General features: G+C 40.5%; 1 protein-coding gene across 8 annotated transcripts in view; it reads left to right on the top strand.

Annotated features, from left to right (window-relative positions):
• LOC122553525 (ena/VASP-like protein) overlaps positions 1–22,707 on the top strand; it is a 279,390-nt gene that overhangs the window by 210,710 nt on the left and 45,973 nt on the right. For all 8 annotated transcript variants that reach the window (XM_043697429.1, XM_043697427.1, XM_043697425.1 and 5 more), the window contains 2 exons: positions 9,826–9,889; positions 20,915–20,973. In XM_043697429.1, coding sequence (XP_043553364.1) covers positions 9,826–9,889; positions 20,915–20,973 — 123 coding nt within the window. The remainder of the gene's footprint in view (positions 1–9,825; positions 9,890–20,914; positions 20,974–22,707) is intronic.

Below are 22,707 nucleotides of genomic sequence, written 5' to 3'. Positions count from 1 at the left end.
TCTGGATTAGTGGTGCTGGAAGAGCACAGCAGTTCAGGCAGCATCCAAAGAGCTTCGAAGCTCCTTGGATGCTGCCTGAACTGCTGTGCTCTTCCAGCACCACTAATCCAGAATCTGGTTTCCAGCATCTGCAGTGAAGGGGATGACTGATAATCTAAATAATTGAGGCAGAGAGATAATTACAAAAAATTTAAAATGAGGTGGTGCTGGAGACAAACCAAATGACTGGAATAGTATGATAGGTACAAGAGTCACATGCCGAGGGTCTAACCAAAGTAACAAATAATCCAAAACTGTACAAACTGATTAAGGTACAGACATCATAACAAGTTATCAATATGTTGGTGTTAATACAGGAGAGTAAGGAAGATTTACAAATATAGAACAGTATGGTGGCGTTACATGTAGTGCATCATGAACCCATGATCACGGTTGAGACCATTTTCATGGATACGGAACTTGGCTATCAGTTTCTGCATTGTTGTGCATCTTGAAAGCCACCTTGAAGGCCACTTACCTGAAGATCAGAGGCTGAATGTTCTTGAGTATTGAAGTGTTCCCCAATCGTGAGGTAACATTCCTGTGTAGTGATTGTTGTGTGGTGTCCATTCATTTTTGAATGGACGCCATGTAATAATGAGCTGAAAATGTGTTGCTGGAAAAGCGCAGCAGGTCAGGCAGCATCCAAGGAGCAGGAGAATCGACGTTTCAGGCATAAGCCCTTCTTCAGGATAAAGGGGCCATGTAATAATATCTGTCATGTTACTCTAGCCACTTGGTTTGTCTAGAACACTACCTTATTTTTAATTTTTTGTAATAATCTCTCTGCCCTCAATTAATTGGATTATAGGTCATCGCCTTCACTTACTTTTAAGCTGTTGGCAATTTCCTCACACCGTCTGACACTTTTGATCATCTGCAGTACTTATTATTTGGCACTCCACTCACGCCATTTATATGACCTTTTGATCTTTGTGCCCATTGATCTCTCTCTGCCTGTAAATTCCATGCCTTTTCTTCACTTCAGTTGATGAAGGGGCAGCACTCCAAAAGCTTGTGAGTTTGAATAAACCTGTTGGTCTATAACCTGATATCGTGTGACTTCTGACCTTTTTGCAACAACCATAATACTGCATTAATTATATGTAAAGAGACCACTCCCTACAATCATCACCACTGGTTCTATGACAACTGTAGCAGTTATAAAATGGAACAATTTAGCTGGTGAGATAGATGATGCATTGGTTTTAATTTTATGTAGCTCCCTTGATTCAGGAACAGTCCCATTATCTTGGATGATAGTGAATTTAACTCCTTTATTCAAAAAGGGAGGAAGACAGAAAGCAATAAACTTAAGACCAGTTAGTTTAATATCTGTCACAATGAACATGTTAGAACCTATTATTAACATATTATGGAATGGCACTTGGCAAGTTCTAGGAAAACAAGCAGTGTCAACACACTTTTCTGAAATTAAAATCATGTTTAACCAACTTATTGGAATTATTTTAAGAAGTGATATATACTGTTGATCAAGGGGGTGCACTGTACAATGAATTCCAGAAGGAATTTGATAAGGTACCAAATAAGGTTTATTGCAGAAAATAAAAACTGATTGTGATAGTAACATGTTGGCATGGATAGAAAATTGGCTAGCTAATATGATACAGAATAGGCATACGTAGCTCATTTTCTGTTTGGCCAGGTGTGACCAGTGGGGTGTCACAGGGATCAGTTCTGGGGCCTCAACAGTTTCTAAAGCACGCAACTCATTCGCATAAAGGGACCAAAAGTGTGGTTGCTAAGTTTGCTGATGAAACAAAGGTTTATAGGAAAGTAATTTGTGAAAAGTAAATAAGGGGACTACAAAGAGATATTGATGGGCTAAACAAGTGGGAAATGAAGTATAACATAAAGAAAAATGAAACCTATTTTGGGAAAAAGAATGCTAAAGAAGCATATTATCCAAACAGAGAGGTATTGCTGAGCTCTAAGATGCGGGAAGGTTTTAGCTGTCCTAATGCAAGAATGGTAAAAAAGATATCTTCAAGTACTAATTCAGTTAATTAGGCAAGTTAATAGAATGTTGCTGTTTATTTCAAGGGAATTGAGTACAAAAGTAGGAAGGCTATGCTTCAGCTATACAAGGCTTTGTTGAGACCAGCTTTGTATTAATATGTATAGCATTGGTTTCCTATTTAAGGAAGGCTGTAAAGCATAGGAAGCAGTTTAGAAGAGGCTTACCAGACTGGAATGAGTGGGCTTTCTTATGAGGAAAAGGCAGAGGCTAGATTTATCTCTGTTTAGTAGATGGAAGAATAAGAGTGAATGAAACATATAGATCCTGAGAGGTTTTGGCATGGTGCACTTGGAAAAGGATGAGAGATTCTAGAAATAAAGAGCACTTTAAAAATTAAGTTCAACGATCTTAGACAGAGATGAGGAGAAATCTTTTCACTTAACATTTTGTGAGGCTTTGACATGCTGTTCCTCCAAACACCGATTGAAGTTAAATATTTGAATTGTTTTAAGGCAGAGATAGATCGGTTTTTGCTCAGTAAGATGGGGGAGTTGTATGAGAGATGATTGTAGATAGATAGGAATGCGGAATAATAAGATCAGCTATGACATAACTTGAAGGGACTAAGTGACCTATTCCTGCTTCTGATTCGATATTCATATGTATTCTTATGTTGCCTCCAGATTTGCATTAAAGTACACTCAATGTTTACTGTGACACAAATCAGTTACTAAAATACTGACATGAGATTGACTCCTGTAGCCAACTCCAAGGGTAACCTTTAGATGAGACAGCTATCGTTATACTGACTACACATGTTAGCTATTCCAGGATCTTTTGAAATTTAGAACATTCTTACTGACTGCACTGCATTGGATGGTGTGACATTCAGTGTTAGGTGGTGCCCTAGAGAGCTAGAGCAGATTAGAAATGTAATGTTAAGCTACATCAATCATAAAATGGTTGTAGTATGGAGGGGGCCTTGTGACTTGTTATGTCTGTGCTGGCTCTCTGCAAGAGCAAGTCAGCTAGTCCCACTCTCCTGCCTTTTCCTGTAAATTGTCAGGTCAATATCTAATTCCTTTTAAACGCCACCACAGTATTCTCCCTTGGGAGGTCCATTCCTGATCCTAACTACTCACTAAGTTTAAAAAAAAAGGTTTTCCCCATGTTAACTATAGTTCTATTGCCAGTCACCTTAAATCAGTATCCTCTGGCTCTTGACCCTTTCTACCAATGGCAAGTTTCTCTCAATCTACCCAACCTTGACATTTAACATTTCTATCAAATCTCCTCCTAACCTCTTTTCTTTAAAGAGATGAGTCCCAGCTTCCACAAACTGTGCATGTACGAGAAGTCTCTCATTCTTGGAGTCATTCTCATAGATCTATTCTACGTCTACTCACATTCTTCCTAAAGTGTTGTGTGTAGGATTGAAGGCAATACTCCTGTTAAAGCTGAAGCAGAGCTCTGAAAAGATTTTGCTATATTTTTTAAGTATTCATTCAAAAGACATAGGCTAGACCATCATTTATTGCCCATCCTTAAATGCCTAGGGGGGTAACTAAGAGTCAACAGCACCACTGATGGTCTGAAGTCACACATTGGCCGAACAAGAACAATTTCAAACTTCCCTCCCTAGGGGACGTTAGTAAGTGACAATCCATAGGGATCGCATGTTACATTAGGTTAGTATTTTAGTCCACATTTTTGCACTGCATTCAAATTTCAATCGACTGGCATGGTTGGATTTGAACCCATGTCTCCAATCAATATAGCCTGGGTTCTTGATTACAAGTCATATGATGTTAAAAATCAGGCAACACCAAGTTATAGTCCAACAGGTTTAATTGGAAGCACATTAGTTTTCGGAGCGCTGCTCCTTCATCAGGTGGTTGTGGAGGACACAATTGTAAGACACAGAATTTATAGCAAATTTATTCCTAGTCATATGATATTACTGCTATTCCACCACTCCAGATTCATATGATATTACTGCTATTCCACCACTCCAGATTTTCTAGTCTTTGGTTAGTCGGAATATCTCAGACATTCCAATTTACTGAGTATGTGATAATTGCTTGGGATGTTTAAACTGTCAATGAACTCAGCATCTCCAAAGCCTAAATTCTGAATCAGAGTCTTCCTTACCAGAACTGTTAGCCAGGAAAGAGAGGAATTAAAATCTACTCTAACACCCGGCTAACTATAAAATGACCTTCCCTACCCTCTCCTGTGTATTGACACTCTTCCCCCTCCCCAAGTCACTCACACTAACCCCTTTGACTATACCGTGACCCTATGAACTACACTCAACCTGGACTTAATATCCTGCCCCAGACCTGACTCCCCTGCCTCCTCTATTGAACAAACCCCAGTTAATCGGACCTGAATCCCTAGCACCAACCTGACTTCACTAGCCGTAGTTCTCCTACCCACTCACTCACTCTGTACCTTACACATCCTGCCACTTACATATCCTTTTGCCATATCAACAATATCTATGCAATCCACCTTGCCACTTTTTCACCTTACACCCTCCCTACCTGCCACACCAGCCATTTGCCACTCTACTCCCTTAGCTTTTTACCTCATTCCCCTAACTCTTTACCCACTTAACTCTCTTAAACCATCTATCTAAAGGACCAACAATTCTTCAGTGTGTTTGTAAATGAATGAACTTGCCAGAATACAACAGTTAGTGTGGTAAGAAGGATAAATCTTGGCTTTCCCCTTACTATCCTTCATTATCAGGAATTAGCTTGATTAAAGTTGTGCTGCATACTTCTGAAACCACCAGCATTGGAAATTTAGCACAGAAATGTGGTGATGGAGTCAGGGTTAAAAAAAAATAAATGTGAGAGCAGCAAGCAATGGAGATTACTACTTTTGACATACTTATGGATTCCAGGAATTTGTATGTTTATAGAATTTGTCTGCCTTTTAAACAACTTCTTAATTTCTTCTGCCACGTTTGATAATTTGTGCACATATACACCAAGGTCCTTCTCCTCTTACATCCTCATTAAAGTCTGCCAAATGTACATTCAGATTCTCCAAATGATATAACATACAGCAATTTGATGCAAGGCAGTGAGGAGTGGTATTAAGTTTCCAAGTCACGGTAGCGTGTGCTTTGTCAAAATCTTCTAATACACTTACTGCCCTAGTCCTTCTAGGTGATAGTGGTCATGTGTTTGGAAAGTTCTGTTAAAGGAGCCTGTAGGTAGTACAGAATTCCGCCACTCTCTTTTGGACAGTGAATATGGAAACTGTTAAATGGTGACAATCAAGCGGTCTGAACAGTCCTTAATGGTGCTGAGCCAAGTGGAGAGTATTCCAACATTCCTGATTTGGGCTTTGTGGTCACAAGTGGCAGATAAGCTTTCTGAAGTCAAAGCTAATTTAATTGCTGCAGAAGTCCCAGCTTGTTGTGGTCACGTTATTTATATGGCTGGTCCAGATCTGTTTCTGGTCAATGGTAACCCACACATTGCTGAGAGTGGAGTGAGCAATGATAATGACATTGAGTATCAAGGGGGTGAGGGTACTTGTTAGATTCTTTCATACAAAGATGGTCATTGCTTAGCACTTGTGTGGTGCAAAATTGACTTGCCACCTTTCAGCCTAAACCTAGTTATTGGCCAGGTTCAGATTCAGGAAATTCAGGAATGTGTAATCATTAGTGAAAATCTCTGTTTCTGACCTAATGATTGAGGGAAGGTCATTGATGAAGCAGCTGAAGATTGTTGAGGGTGAGGACACTACCCTGAGGAACTCATACAGAGATGCGCTAGGTTGAAATGATTGAGTCATCATCCTTTGTTTTTACTTCAACTCGAGTAGGAATTTCCCCTGATTTCCATGGACCAAAGTTTTGCCAGGGTTCCTTGATGGCACTCGAGTGTGGTGTTGGAAAAGCACAGCAGGCCAGGCAGCATCCCAGGAGCATGAAAATCGAGGTTTTGGGCAAAAGTCCTTGATCAGGAATGAAGCTGGGAGCCCCTGGGGTGGAGAGATAAATGGGATGGAGGTAGGGCTGGAAGAGAGGGTAACTGAGAGTGCAGTAGGTGGATGGAGGTGGGGGTAAAGGTTGTAGGTCAGAGGGGAGCATAGAGTGGATAGTGGGAAGGAAGATGGACAGATGGATGGGTCATGAAGACAGTGATGAGCTGGAAGGTTGGAACTGGGGTTAGGTGGGGTGAGGGGAAATGAGGAAACTGGTGAAATCCACAATGATACCATGGAGTTGGAGGGTCCTGAGGCGGAAGATAAGGCGTTCTTCCTCCAGGCTTCAGGTGGTAAGAGAATGGTGATGGAGGAGGCCCAGGACCTGCATGTCCTCAGTAGAGTGGGAGGAGGAGTTATAGTGTTTGGCCACGGGCTGGTGGGGTTGATGGCATTCCTTGATGGCACATATGGTCATATATTGCATTGATGTCAAGGGCACTCATTCTCACCTCACTTCTGGAGTTCAGCTCTCTTGTTCATGTTTGGACCAAGGCTCTAATGAGGTCAGGAGCTGATGAAGATTTGGAAGAAAAGCTCTGCCATCAATGAGCAGGTTATTGCTGGGTAATTGCAGCTTGACAGCTCTGTCAACACGTCCTTCCATAACTTTGCTGTCAAACAAGCGTAGAATATTGGGATGACAATTAGTTGGCTTGGATTTGTCCTGTTTTTAGTGGATAGAATGCATCTGAATAATTTTCCATATAATTGAGCAGATGACAGTGTTGTAGCTGTCCTGGAACATCTAGGCTAGGGATACTGGTTGTCTGGCGCAAACATTTGCAGTACTTTGCAAAATGTTGTCAGGCCCACAGCCTTTGCAATATCCATTGTTTTCAGCTATTTCTTAATACCATGTGCAATGAATCAAATTGGCTGAAAACTGCCACTTGTGATGCTGGGGACCTTGGGAGGAAGCTGAGATATATCATCGACTAAGCACTTCCAGCTGAAAATAATAACAAATATTTCTATCTTGTTTTTGCACCAGTATGCTGGGTGTCTCTGTTATTGAGAATGGAGGTATCTGTGGAGGCTACTCCCCCCATAAATTGTTTCTTTGTCCAGCACCATTCATAATGATATTCAGTAGGACTCCAAAGAATAGTTCTGCTCCATTGGCTTTCAGATTTCTTCAACTATTTTTGCATATTTCTTCTGCTTTTGGCTTAAAAATAGGTATTGTTGTAGCTTCATTAGGTTAACATTTCATTTTCACATATGTTTGGTACTGCTCCTGGCATGCCCTCCCACACTCTTCATCGAACTAAAATTGTTCTCTCAGCTTGATGTTAGTGGTAGAATTGAGAATGTGTCAGTTGCTGGGGTTAAATTGTGTCAAATACAATTATGTTTCTAATAATTCATACTACTTCATGCCAGCATTCTTTGATATTTATCCCATTTAGCATGATGGTAAGGCACGCAACTTTCAAACTGGTACAATAATTGTTCTACCAATAGAAGGATAGCATGAGACTATAACTTGGGCATAACTTAAAAGGCAAATAAATGTTCAATTTGCTGAATGGTCAGAGGTTGGTGTGGCTTTAATTCTTTTTTTAAAATATGGAATCACCACAGTGTGGCAACAGGCCATTTGGCCCAACAAGTCCACACCAACTCTCTGGTAATCATCCAATCCAGACCCATCCCCCTACCCTATCCCTATAGCCCTGCTAATGCACTTAACCTACACATCCCTGAACACTATGGTTAATTTAACATGGCCAATCCATCTAACTTATAATGTTTGGACTATGGGAAGAAACCGGAACACCTGACAGAATGTGCAAACTCCATACAGACAGTTGCCCAAGCCTGGAATTGAACCGGGGTTCCTTGGAGCTATGAGGCAGGATGTGAACATTACTGTGCAGGCCAGATTTGTTTGCTTTCCTGTGCCCATCTTCTTGGACTGTTGAGGTATTGATCAATACCAGATCCATTAAACAAATGTATCTATCATTTATGGCAAATGTGAGCGCTTCACTATACAAACATCATGTCCATAATACATTTTTAAATTATGCAAGAAAGGAAGGATTCTTTTTGTAATGAGTGAAGTGTTATCATTTTTACGAAAGTGAATTTGGCACCCAATTTATATTTAGCAACTGCCCACCAGCAGCCATGGGGTAAATGACAGTTAATTTGTTCTGATGATGTTGTTTGAAGGATAAATGTAAACTAAGTCATCAGGGGATATTTTGAAAATGTTTTATCTAAGCTTTTCTTCTTGCCATTGATATTAGCAAGAAAAAGGGGAAACAATATTCATACTGTAAGTGAGGAACATGCTGTGTAGTTGGCTGTGATTGGTAGAGGTGTTGCGATGAAGACTGTTTCAATTAATGTTGATTGGAAATTAACTGCCAAGCTTTGTTTAAATTTTAAATGATATAGCTTTAATCTGATTAATCAAGACAGAGCCTTGAGAAATTAATTAGAAAAAGGCTTTCACATATTTTGTTGTATTGAAACAGGTGGAGTGTATATCGATGTTCTTAGGGAGATGCCTGCGGCATGTATTAGGTTCTGATAGGATCTTCTATGGGTCAAGTTCCTGTCACCAACCCTTCCTGTAATACTAGTCTCCAGAGGTCACTAATATTACGTGGTGAAACATTAACTAGTAGTAAGTCTTTGGCAGAAGAGGCATGTACTTGAGGAACAAAAAGTAGTTAATTACATAATAGTAAGTCAACAGGTTTCATTAACATAATGTGACAACAATATTAACTTCATTAACACTAAGTAAGCGTCATGGTTATCTGCTAGGAAGTATTAAAATAGGTTTATTCAACATGGCTGTAGACTGTAGAACTGGTCAACAATAACTTGCACCAACCTGACTAGATCCTCCCTGTACACTCATTTGTATAAAAGGTATCAGTGGATAGACCTATTCCAGATATTCCAAGTTAACTATTTCAGGCCAGTTCCTGATACAACAATAATAGCTACCAGCTTCAAATTCAATTGCTGGGTAAAAATGGTAATATCTTTCTGTGAAGAATCACAATCAATTTGAGGAATCAAATCTGAAAAACATGAGAACCTTGTCATGAAATTAAATATAGCACTGACGGCCTTGAATTAACTGGCACTTCTCAGGGACGTGGAACTTCTTGTCTTGGTGACCTTAAACTAGGGGAAAATCCAACACTGGCCAAATAAATACCTCATGTACATTTAATTACAGATGCCCATCATTATGCAAACCACAATTCTGATTTTCTGTACCTGTCCCTTCCTAAGGATGTTTTCACCATTAAGACTGCAGTACCTTAAACCTTCAATCTGACTTCCTGGGGAATAAGCAATGAGTTCTTTCTTGCTGCCATTTCTTTAGCACCCCCTACCCCCAAGCCTCAGGCACCTGAGGCCCAGCGTACTGTTGGACAACCCTGGTTACCCAGTAAGCCTTCTTTTTATTCACTGCTGCTGTCCCCATTCCCACAAATCTTCAACTGCTGCCTCCTGCCTGCAAATTCTCATTCTCACCCATCAGCAGGTACTGAATCTAGTCAGGTGTTGAAAACGTTTGTTTACATGAGACCTGCTTATTAAGATTAGTCGGGCCATCTTGTCTCTAGACTTTCCAGGCATATTAATTATATTAGTGTTATGATAAACTCCCCCCTTTTTAAAGTTGAGCTTTGGTGTCTTGAAAATGGCCTATGGAAATTGCAAACTTAGTTTATGTTTTATTTTCATTTTATAAGACTACTTGATGTTATGGTCAACCGTTGAACTGAAGGTAGAGATTAACAGCTTGATCTGATCTCTAGGTCCGACAGTGCAGCGTCAAGTTCAGAATGGGCCACCCCCTGAAGATCAGGAAGCACAGAGAAGGTAAAAGTCATTTTGGACACTTTCTGAAATATCATTATTCACATAATTTGCTTATTTTGTGCTTAACAATAGCACTTAAATATTGTTAAGCCCATTGGAAGGGGGAAGTGACAATGTTGTGTTAATGTTACTGGACTTGTAATCCAGACTAATACCATGAGAAAAGTGGTTCACCTCTCTCCATTACTGGTGGAATTCAGTTCAATTAATAATTCTGTAATTGAGAACTCCACGATGGCCATGACAGTTAACATTGATCGTTATCAAAAACGTACCTGATCCATTAGTGTTCACTAGGAAAAGGTATCTTTTGTCCTTTTCTGGTCTGGCCTACATATGACTCCAGATCCACAGCCCAGGAAGCCATTCAACTGTATCAAACCACAATAAGACCATACAAAATAGGAATATAAATACGCTATTTGGCCATTCAAGCTTGCCCCATCATTCAATAGGATCATGGTTGGTCCACTTTCCTGTGTTTTCCCTGTAATCCTCGATTCTACTACTGATTGAGAATCTATCTATTTCTTACTACATCTACACTGCAGGCCACTCCTCCCATCATAAGTCCAAAGGTAAGGATGCTTGCTGAAGATTACACAGTATTCTATCCCAGGTAACTGTTCAGGAATGAAGCAGACCGTGCTTGCATGCAGCAAGACTGGATCAACATTCATGCCGAGGATAAGTGGAAGTAACATTCATGTCACTTAAGTGCCAGGCAATGATCACCTCCAATAATATAATTGTATGAATTCTAAAGCGATTACCCCAGCTACTAATTACCTAAAGGAAAAAGTGAGATCTGCAGATGCTGGAGATCAGAGCTGAAAATGTGTTGCTGGAAAAGCGCAGCATCCAGGGAACAGGAGAATCGACGTTTCGGGCATAAGCCCTTCTTCAGGAAGGGCTTATCCTGAAGAAGGGCTTATGCCCGAAACATCGATTCTCCTGTTCCCTGGATGCTGCCTGACCTGCTGCGCTTTTCCAGCAACACATTTTCAGCACTAATTACCTAAAGCCTGATTACTTAAACATTCATTCCCTCCACCCTTAGTGCACAGTGTGCTATGTACAATACATATACATTATATGTACAATTTGTAATAACTCACCAAATCTTTCCTAACACCTTTTAAACCCACAGCCTGTACCACTTAGATGCACCTACGCCAATTTGGTGAGGACAAGAGGAAATAAGTTTTTATTTTTCTTGTTGGGTTTTGTCACTATTTGCCACAGGCCCAATCTAGCAACTATGTCCTTTAGAATGTGCTTAGTGCTGCTGAGGCACTTTTGATGATTGACATTGAATCCCCACCCAGCATATATTCTGTGCCATTGCCATCCACCATGGTTGCACCAACCAGTGAAAGTTCTTCATAGAGAAAAGTATTCAACAGACCCATGAGCTTAGTTGGAGGTAATCAGCAAGATGTTTCCATGTTTGATCTCATGCCATAACACTTCATGGGGTCTGGAGTCAATGCTGAGGACAGGCAACAGGGAGCATACAGGATCTCAGGTAACTTGGCTAAATAAATTCAATATAGGCATAGCGGGAGAAAACAGACGGTGGTGGTAGAAAAGTCTTTGCATTTCCAGAGACTGGTGTCTATTGGCATGCCATAGGGATCTGTACTAGGTCCCTGATTGTTTAGTAATTTATGCAAACAATACAGATGAAAATGTGGGGGCTGATAAGTAAGCTTATAGATGACATGAAGATTGGCCAGTGGTAAATAATGAGGAAGAAGGTCTTAGGTTACAGGAAGATATAATTGGTTTTGATCAGATGGACAGATCAGTGGTAGATTGAACTTAGCCATGTGAAGTGTAAGAAATACCAAGACATTGGAGTACTCAATGAATGGCAGGACACTAGGAAGCTCAGAGGATGAGAGGAATGTTGGGGTCGTTGTCCACTGATCCCTGAAGGCAGCATGACAGGTTGTTAGGTAGTTATAAATGCTTATGGAACACTTATCTTTATCAATTATGGCACTGTTTATAAGAGCAGGAAGGTCATGTTGGAGCTGTACAGAACGTTGGTTGGGCCACAGTCTGAGTACTGTGTCCAGTCCTGGTTGTTTCACTATAGGAAGGATGTGATTGCAAGGAGGGGGTTGCAGATGAGATTCATCAAGATGTTGTCTGGGGTGGAGCATTTTAACTATGAACAGAGGCTGGACAGACTTGGTCTGTTTTCCTTGCTGAGGGGAGACCTAACTGAGTTGTATAAGATTATGAGAGGCATGGACAGGGTGGATTGGAAGCAGCTCTTCCCCTCAGTTGAAGGGTCAGTAACAAAGCAGCGAAATCTTAAGGTGGAGGGCACGAGTTTTAGAGGGGATTTAAGACACATGTTTTTTACCTGGGGGTGGTAGGGGTCTGAAATGCACTGCTTGGGAGGGTAATTGAGGTAGGAAACCTCACAACTTTATAAAGCACTTGGTTGAGCACATGAAATGTCATAACATTCAAGACAATGGGCCAAGTGCTGGGAAGGGTAGATAGGTAATTGCAGATTTGATGAGCTGAAGGGCCTCTTCTGTACTGTACAACTCCAAAACTCTGACTGTAGCACACCACCACCCCACCACTACCCCCCCTCCACCACCTATACTACAGTGCTGCCAGGTATGGTGATACCTAGTAATGGGCTGGGATATCATCATAGTCACAGAAACATAACGTACATACATTGACTAGCCTGGGGACCACTCTCCACATTTTGGCACAAGTCCCCAGATGTTGGTGAGGAAGACTTTGCAGGATCAACAGCATGGTTTGTCATGCTCATTTCCGATGCTTGGGTCAATGCTGGGTGGCCTCTCTGGTTTCTCTCTGTGCTTTGCAATTTGTCGTGGTCTCATACAACAGAGTGGCTTCCTAAGCCATTTCAGATGACATGTAAGAGTTGATCATGATGGGTCTGGAGTTACCAGATCAAGTAAGTAAAGCACGTATCCTTCCCTAACGGGCATTAATGAACCAGATGGTTATTTACAAAAATCAGCAATAGTTATATGGTGGTCATTGGATTAACTTTTCATTCCAGATCTTTACTGAATCCCATCCACTGTGTTGTTGAACCCATGTCTCCTAAGCCATTTGTGCACCACATATTGTCAATCGTGAAGTTTAAAACCACCATAAATCAAAATAAAATATGGAAATGTATAAGTATAAATATTGCAAATAAGACATTTTGAAAAAATATCTTAGGTGGATATAGCTGCCACTGTCTTAATATAGTTCCTGCAAAAATGTTTTCTAACTTCCCAATATTGTGGGAATTGTCTTCTCCTTTGTATGTTTTAATCTGTTACCTTTTACAGCAGGGTCAGTATCTTCAACAGGAAGATACAACTCTGAATGTGATTTTCAAAATACTTAATTATAGAAAAATTTGCAAGTTTTCATTCTGCTCACCAATGTTAACTCCACACAATGTGAAGACTGAAATAGAACTATGTCAATGTTCACTTTGCTTTTGTTTCTAGCCCACTATTATGCTAATCTTTATTTTCTTTTATTGGACTCGTATCCATCTTAGAAAGCTGCTGAACATGGCTGCATGATGGAGAGGTCAGCTATGGGAGGCTGTATGAGGTTGCATTTGTTGACACCGAGGAACATACACAGTATGCTCTATGGAGATGCTTGAGCATATTTTAGTGACTGACATTTATTTAAAAGTGTCCTTTTGGGTGCATCCTTGTTCCCATGTGGGTGTTTATGCACAGTTAGCCCAAAGTTCTGTGTCACAAACATTGCCTTTTCAAATAGGTATTAAACATTATTCCCAATGCAGGGACTTGTCATGGCAAGAGGTAAGAGGTGGGCAGGACAGTAATTTGGCAGTGCCAGCTTTACCATCAGTTTCCAGCCAAGATTCTGGCCTTGAGTTATTTTGAAAAATTGGTGTGGGTCAAATTATCGGCAAACAGCAGGTAGCCAATTGAGACAAGTTAGAGTTAATGAAAACACCCATGGGGTCCTGTTCCTTCACTGAATGCAGACATCACTGTGACTTAGTGGGTTAAAGCAGCTGCCTTGTAAACATGAGATTGTGAGTTCAGACCTCTGAGTAGTCTTAGGGGCTTTGAATTAATCTGATGTATATGCTGTCAGGTCTGTTGAGGGCTCTTGTGGTGTGGTGGCAGTGTTCCTACCTCTGAGCCAGGAGGCCTGTGTTCAAGTCCATTCAGCTCTTGAGGCACGTAGAAACATTTCTGAACAGGCTTATTAGAGAAGAGAAGGACCTCCTTCCCTGGACCCACATTGTTCTTCAGTCCCTGGAAGTATTGTCCCACCAGAATCCCCCCCAAGATTATGATAAAACAGTTTTTCTTTTAAAATAAAATGAACTCACTTCTACTTGTGGTGGGATTTGAAGCCATGGCTCCCAATGACTTCCTCCATGTTTCCAAGTTAAGAGTGACAACTCCCTCTTCCAGTGGCAGGTATTGTCTGGCTGTCGATTGGCTGAAACTTTGTAGATTACTGGAGTGCAGGTTTGGGACCCAGAGCTAGCTGCCATGTCTGTTCCCTGAATCCTGATTACAAATCTGCCTGTAGAGTGTTCCTTTAAATTCTGATGACTTTCTGAATAATAAACTAGTACTACATGTCAACAGTCACTCAGTAGCATGGACAGTGTAGGTATTGTGCAATTAAAATGATCAAGCTGAACTCAGAATTACTAATGGCCAAAAGAAACTATGTCGGGCTGTGTTCTTTGCTGAACTCTTGTAAAAAGGCGTGTACTTTGCCATTCACTGAAAGATTAGGCCCATAGCGTCAGCATTACTGGTGACATCTTCAAAACAGCTGATAGTTTATGTGAGCCAAATGGTGAATTCCAATGATTGCAATGCACACTGCATTTTTAGTGCAGGCTGGGAGTAATATATCTATTATTAGACCAAATACCAACCTTATCTGGCTCATAAAAGGTATTTATAGAAGTTTCAGCCCTTCCTTTCCTTCACTAACAGGGCAGGAAGAGAGAAATAAGATGGGACCCCAAATGGTAGAACTAACTTTATTAGGTGCAGCAAATGTGCACCAGAACATGGTGGACACCCCTGAAATGCAGTCTGAAGAAGGTGGACCAAATCTTGCATCTACCTTGCACTTACTTTAAGCCTAAGTGGCTTTTACAGTGAATTTTACAGTGATATCCTGCCCTGCTTAAAACTGCCAGTCTGTCAGATGCTGGAGGTTCCTGTGACCAGCAGCACTGCTTTAGAGGCACAGAAACACCACAGTCCAGAAGCAGCAAATAGGAGGGTTACTTTCCCAAGGAGAAGTATGGATTGGATTGGTGTCATGGGGAGAGGAGGGTATCTGGAGGTTTGGAGGCAAGTGTGGCTTTCAATGAGCATTTGCCATCCCCACCTGAGACCATAGTCACCCATACAATGGGCCAGGGTGAAAGTGAGGACTGCAGATGCTGGAGATCGGAGTCAAAAAGTGAGACACTGGAAAAGCACAGTTGGTCAGGCAGCATCTGAGAATCAGGACATTCCTGATGAAGAACTTACACTCGAAACATTGACTCTCTTGCTCCTCAGATGCTGCCTGACCCTCTGTGTTTTTCCAGAGCCACACTTTTTGACATGGAATGGGCCAATCCAGCAGGCAGATTGCTTAATTTTACCAAGGGGGAAGGCCATTACTTTTCTTGCCTGCTCCTCAGCAGCATGATCTACAGTGGTAGCATGAAAAGCACTTAAGAGATCATTAATTGACCACTTAAGAAACTCAATTGGCAGCATTTGATGAGCCTACCCATTGAGAATTTGATTCCTGTGGTGGCAAAAAATTGAACCAAAATAGAGATTCCAGTGACAGGATCTCGAGACATTAACTCTGTTTTCTGCCCACAGATGCTGCCAAACCTGCTTGGTTTCTTCAGCAATTTCTGTTTCTGTTTCAGATTTTCAACATCCATAGTTCTTTGTTTGATTTTGCTGTTCAATTGCTCATTTAATTCAGTTACCCTGAGACAAATCATAACTTTGCTATTAAAAACTTGACACATCAGTGAGGGCAGTTTTGATTAATGATAAGAATGAGCACGTTGTCTTATGAGGAGGGTTGGACAGACTGGGCTTGTTTCCACTGCAGTTTAGAAGAGTAAGGAGTAACTTGGTTATAAGATCCTGAACAGTCTTGACAAGGTTGACATAGAAAGGATCTTTTCTCTTGAGTGAGTGCAGAACAAGGGGACACTGTTTTAAACTTAGGTATTCCCTGTTTAGGACAGAGGTACGGAGATTGTTCAGCTTTGGAACTCTGTCCTTCAAAAGATAGTGACGGTGGTGGTTTTGAACACTTTTTTAAGAAGATGGTAGATAGATTGTTGTAAGATGGAAGATTATAGAAGTAATTGGAGATGTGGAATTCATAAAACTAAGAGATCAGCCATAATCTTATTGAAAGGTGCAGGGGCTTGAATAGGGTAAATTACATACTTGTACTCCTATTTGAATGTATTTATGTTTTTAGAATGTTATTTATGGTTAATTTCCTGATTTTAAAACTGTGGAATTTAGTATTGGAAAGCTGGGAAATTGTCAACTTTTTATAAGTGTACTGTGTAATATTGCAAGGTTGTGTGGTGATTAATTGCAAATTAAAGTTCTCTACAATGTTTAAACTAAACATAGAAACCAAATCTCTGCCTAGAGTAATTTACAGTTTTCTATTATCTAACTGGACCACCCTTGTGTCTTGTAAGTAATGTCATTTTGTGCTAAATGTTGTCTCTTTTGTGCTATGGAAATGACTGCAGAAGTAATCACCATTTGATGTAATTTCTAATACAAAGTACAGAGTTTTCAGATAGAGGAGGATTTCGTCCTATTGATCAAGACAGAATTAGAATCAACACTTTAAGACCATAAGACCAATAGATATAGGAGTGTAATTCGGCATTTGGCCCATCGAGTCTACTCTGCCATTCGATCATCGCTTATGTGTTTCTCAATCCCATTCCCCTGCCTTCTGCCCGTAACCCTTAATCCCTTATTAATCAAGAACCTATCTATTTCTGTGTTAAATAAACTCAATGGCTTGACCTGAGCAGCCTTCTGCGGCAATGAGTTCCATAGATTCATTGTCCTCTGGCTGAAGAAATTCCTCCTCATCTCAGTTCTAAAGGGTTATCTCTGTACTCTGAAGCTGTGCCATTGGGCCCTGTTTTCTTTAACTAGTGGAAACATCTTCTCCACATCTACATTATCCAGGCCTCCCAGTATTCTGTACGTTTCAATCAGATTTCCCGCTCATTCTTCAAGACTCCATCGAATACATCCTCATATGATGAGCTCTTCATCACTGGGATCATTCTTGCAAACCTCCTCTGGGTCCCCTGCAATGCTAGTATATCCTTCCTTAGATACAGTGCCCAAAACTGCCCATAATATTCCAAATGTGGTCTGACCAGAACCTCATACAACAGACATTTCTGTTTTTGTGCTCTAGTCCTCTTGAAATGAATGCTAATATTGTATTTAATTTCCTAACTGCCAACTGAACCTACATGTTAACCTTAAAAGAATCCTGAACAGGACTCCCAAGTCCCTTTGTGCTTCAGATTTCTGAAGCTTTTCCCTATTTAGGAAATAGTCTATGCCTCTATTCTATCTACCAAAGTGCATATGCTCACACTTCTCCACGTTGTATTCCATCTACCACTTCTTTGCACACTCATAAAGGGGAGTGATGGCTCAGTAATATTATTGCTAGACTATTAATTCAGGTCATGTTCTTGGAGCCTGGGTTCAAATCCTGCCACAGCAGATGGTGGAATTTGAATTCAATAAAAAAAATCTGGAATTAAGAGTCAAATAGTGACCACAAAAACATTGTTGACAGTCGGAAAAAACATCTGGTTCACTAATGTAGTTTAGGGAAGGAAACTGACATCCTTACCTGGTCTGACCTACATGTGACTCCAGGCCACAGCAATGTGGTTGATTCTCAAGTGCCCTTTGGGTAGTTACGGATTGGCAATAAATGCTGGCAATCAGTGCCAGTCAGTGATGCCCACATCCCATGAGTGAATAACAAGTTACTCGCTTAGCCTGTCAAGTCCTTCTGCAGTCTCCCTGTTTCCTCAACACTACCTGTCCCTCCACCTACCTTTTTGTCACCTGCAAACTTAGCAACAATGCCCTTCGTTCATTTGTCTAGATCATTAATGTATAATGTGAATAGTTGTGGTCCCAATATTGACCTCTGCAGGAACTCCACTAGTTGCCAGCTGCCATTCTGAAAAAGACCCCTATGTCCCTATTCTCTGCCAATCCTCTATCCATGCCAGTGCCTTGCCCCTAATACCAGGAGCTCTGCTGTTATTCAGCAACTTCCTATTCAGCGCCTCATCAAACATCTTCTGGAAATCCAAATAGATCACGTCCACTGGCTCTCCTTTGTCTAACTTGCTCATTATTTCCTCAAAGAATTCTGAAAGATTTGTCAAGTATGGCCTCATGGCCTCCATTGATGAAGCCGTGGTGACTCCATTCTATTTTACTATGCACTTTCAAGTACTCTGCAATCTCATCCTTAATAATGGACTCTGAAATCTTACCAACGATCGAGGTCAGGCTAACTGGCCTGTGGTTTCCTGTCTTCTGCCTCCCTTCCCTCTTAAACAGGGGTTTTACATTAGCCATTTTCCTGTCCTTATTTCTGAGGACATTTGTTCCCCATTTCTACTTTACCCAGCCTCATTTTCCAATGATCCATTGTCCACTCTTGCCTACCTCTTACCTTTTAAATATTAGAAAAATAACTCATTCAATCTTCTTTTACATTACTAGCTAGTTTCCTGTCATAGTTCATCTTCTCGCCCCCTGTTGCTTCTTTAGTTATCCTTTGCTGGTTTCTAAAGATTTCATGATCCTCTGGCTTCCCACTAAACTTCACCTCATGGGCTCTTCCTTGTTTTTTACTCATGGTTTTCTGGTTGTCTCTGATTTCACCAGTAAGCCAGGTTGCTTCATCCTCCCTTAATATGTTTCTTCTTCTTTAAGATGAATTTTACTGTACTTCCCAAATTAACCCAGAAACCCCTGCCATTGCTGATCCACCATCTTCCCTGATAGTCTCCCCTTCCAATCAACTCTGGCCAGCTCCTCCCTCGTGTCTTTGTAGTTACATTTACTCAATTGTAATACAGGTACATCTGAGTCAATCTTCTCCCTTTCAAACCGCAAAGTGAATTCTGTCATGGTCACTGACCTAAAGGTTCTTTCACTTTCAGCTCACTAATGAAGTCTGCCTCATAACACAACCTAAATCCAGAATTGCCTGTTCCCTTGAGAGCTGTACTATAAGTTGCTTTAAAAAAATCTCACAAGCATTCCACAAATTTCTTTCCTTGAACTGTGCTACCAACCTGACTTTCCCAGTACACCTGCATATTCCAGTCCTCCATGATTATTGTAATATTGTCTTTCATATATCTCCTGATTTATTTTCTTCTCCATATCCTAATGGCAGCTAGGATCCATCAAGGGTTTTTCCCTTTGTGATTTCTGCGCACACTGACTCTGTGTCTTCGAACTCCTTCTCACTTCATTTCATTTCTTACAAACAAGACAACCCTGCCCCCCCTGCCCATCTACCTATCCATTCAGTAGGACATGTATCCTTGGATATTTAGTTCCCATTCTTGATCCATTTGTAGCTAATTCTCTGTGACACCCACAACACGTACCTGCCAATTTCAATCTGCGCTACAAACTCATTTAGCTTGTTTGTCATGCCATTTCTCACTTGTGCCTATCTTGTTTTGTATACCTTGCATGCATTTAAGTACAACACCCTCTGTCCTACATTGACTGACCCCCAATTTTCATCGTTGTCTACTTATCTGCTGTGCCTAAAGTTAGATTCCTGAATTTTTCCATTTTCTCTGTCCTGTTACTTGTTCTGGAAACTTTGAACTCTGCTGACCCCTTCCCCGCCTTAACTTTTTCCATAATTACCCATACAACCGAACCCACCTCCCACCCCTCACTGTTTCCTTTAAACCCCAATCCACAGCCCTAGTTAGGCGATTCTCTGAGACTTTGGACCCAGCAAGATTCAGGCAGTGTCTGTCTCATTGGAGCAGCCCCCTTCTTCCCCATTACTGATACTAATGTCCCATGAATTCATAGCAATTTCTCCCACACTAATTTTTGAGGCACACATTTATCTCTAATCCTAGTTGCTCATGGCTCAGGTAGTAATCTAGAGATTATTACATTTTTAGTTTAGCTTTTAAATCTAGTCCCTAGCTGTTCATATTCCCTCAGCAGATTGTCTTTCCTCTTTCTACCTATATCACTGGTACCTAAATGGACTATTTATTGATAAATGGCTTGTGACTTATTTGATCCAGATAGGTCAAAGAAGGAGAAATGTGGATTGATTTTTGTCTTCAGTACTTGAAATATAATCTCTCAGAATAGGGTTTTGATCCATCCTAGAACCAACCCGGTATGTATTCAATTGTTTTCAATCAATTGAAATTTGCACAGATTCTACAACAAGCTGGTGATCAGTTCCACATTATCATCCAGGCAGTGATGACGTGAGTGGAAATGTCACTGCAGTATTTGTGTATTCCCCAAAGTGGGGAAGTTTGAAGGGCAAAATAGAATGTAGCTTTGAAGTACTATACCATGTTAACATTATTTTCCTTTTGAAAATTGAAATAATCCCGAAAAGTTTCTGTTATGATTTGAAAAGTTGACTTTTTCCTCTCTGATGAAACTCAAAGCAGTGTGTTTTAAGTGTCAATACAAGATATTAATTTTGTGTATGTCTTGAAACCCTTGAATAATGTAAATAAAGATTTATTTGGTGCTAAGATTTACCAAGCATATTTGGTTCATGTTACCCATGTTGTTTTTGTATTGAGTCAAAGTTTGTTTATTTGTTTAACAAAAAATTGATTCACAGGAACATCAAGATAATACATCTCTGTAATAGTTTTGAAAAAATTTTTTTTAGGCAACTGATGGAACAACGCCATGAACAAATGGAAAGAGAACGACGAGCTTCCATGTCTGGTGAGTCTTGCTTAGCAACATTTATTTGCATTTTGTCACACTCCTGAGTGTCACCGCTTCAAATCAGTTTCCCTAAAGACCTTTCCAGGGACGTTGTTGAAATGGCACACCTCAAAAATAACATATTCTAAAGTTTTAGGTTAGATTATATACAGTCACGTAAACCAGTCTGACATGGCATGAAGCAAATACTTCATACCTGTGTGGTGCACTGGTCAAATTCCTAAGCCACCCAGGGCAAAATGCAATAATGGCTTGGATGCAAAACAGATGGCAGCATATCAGCTCAGTGAAGTCGAGTGGAAAAGATGTCCCATTCAGCTACAATGCCTGAGTAGGCAGTTGAATTTCAATATTCTTACCCTCCCCCACCAACAAAAATTGCTATCTATTATTGGAATGAATTCTTGTGGGTATTTAAAGCTGTCAGTAGGCGTGGAACAATGATAGTTTATAATTGTTTAGCACTTTAACTCAGTAAAATGTCCTTTAATACTAAAAGGAGCACAAAAAGCAAAATTTGACTCCATAATGAGATGCTGTATTTGTCAAAAGGTGTATTGACAGCAATAATTACTGGTGTGTCCTAACACAGATGGTGATATTCTTTTATTTATGTTTTCTGACACTTATGTACGTTTTAACCAAGTGTTCAAATGCTGAAATGAATGGTGCCCTCTGCTGTAATGTAGTAACATAAACTCTTCTGTTGTGTACTAACACAGGGAGTAACACTAACATCTCCACGTGCCAACACTGACAGTAACATAACCCCACTGCTCTGAGAGTAACTAGATACTGATAGTAACATTACTAAGTTAGTATGTGCAAATGCTAACAGCTACATTGCTCATTGGTGCAAAGGTAGTAGTATTATTTGCATTTGTGTTGATATTTATATCCCTCGCTGTTACTTCTCATGCCCCCAAGCATCAATCTTCGACTCCCTCTTATGTTCTACCTTTTAGGAGCACTATTACATCACCCAGCATAAGCTTCTCCATCTATGTTGACAATATGCAGTGCTGGCTTATTATCATCAATCTCAACTACATTAATGTCTCAAAATTGTCACACTGTTTTCCAACAACCAGTACTGGATGAGCATAAATTTGCAGTGTCTAATATTGGGAAAGCTAAAACCGTTGTCGTTTCTGACTTTGTTTCCTAGCCACTGCCTATTTGTTGGAAGCAGCCTTTAAGTGAATCAGAATTTTCAAAATTTTGGTGCCAGGTTTCACACCATGATGAAGTTCTGATCACACATGTATGCTACCACTATGTCCGCCAATTTCCACCTCTGATATATAGGCTATTCACCCTGTCTCAGCTCATCTGAGAGGATGATAATATAGAGACTGCCAGGCCTTGAATGATGTGAGCTATCATGAGAAATGTGGGAAAATTATGTGAGAAGTGAAGCAAGATCTTTCTCGACATTGGGAACAACAAGTTGCATTTTCCATCTAAGTTCTGGACATTAAGCCAAGATTCTCACTAGTGAACAGTGAGAGTCCTATTAAAGGGGATTATTACTCATTATCATCATCATTATTACATTGTGTTGCCTTGCTAATATGCACGCTCCTATTCGACTACCCACCAGATAGAAAATAAGAAACCTCATAATTGAAAATCAGAGTAATTCCCAAGAAACTTCAGCTTGCTGCTTGCTCATCTGGATCTCCGTCTTCAATATGCAATACCAACAAATCAGGGCACACTCCATGGGCA

The sequence above is a fragment of the Chiloscyllium plagiosum genome, chromosome 10, assembly GCF_004010195.1.
Source record: "Chiloscyllium plagiosum isolate BGI_BamShark_2017 chromosome 10, ASM401019v2, whole genome shotgun sequence".
Classification (NCBI taxonomy): domain Eukaryota; kingdom Metazoa; phylum Chordata; class Chondrichthyes; order Orectolobiformes; family Hemiscylliidae; genus Chiloscyllium; species Chiloscyllium plagiosum.
Note: the sequence above shows the minus strand (reverse complement) of the source record. Positions and strands in the feature narration are given on the sequence as shown.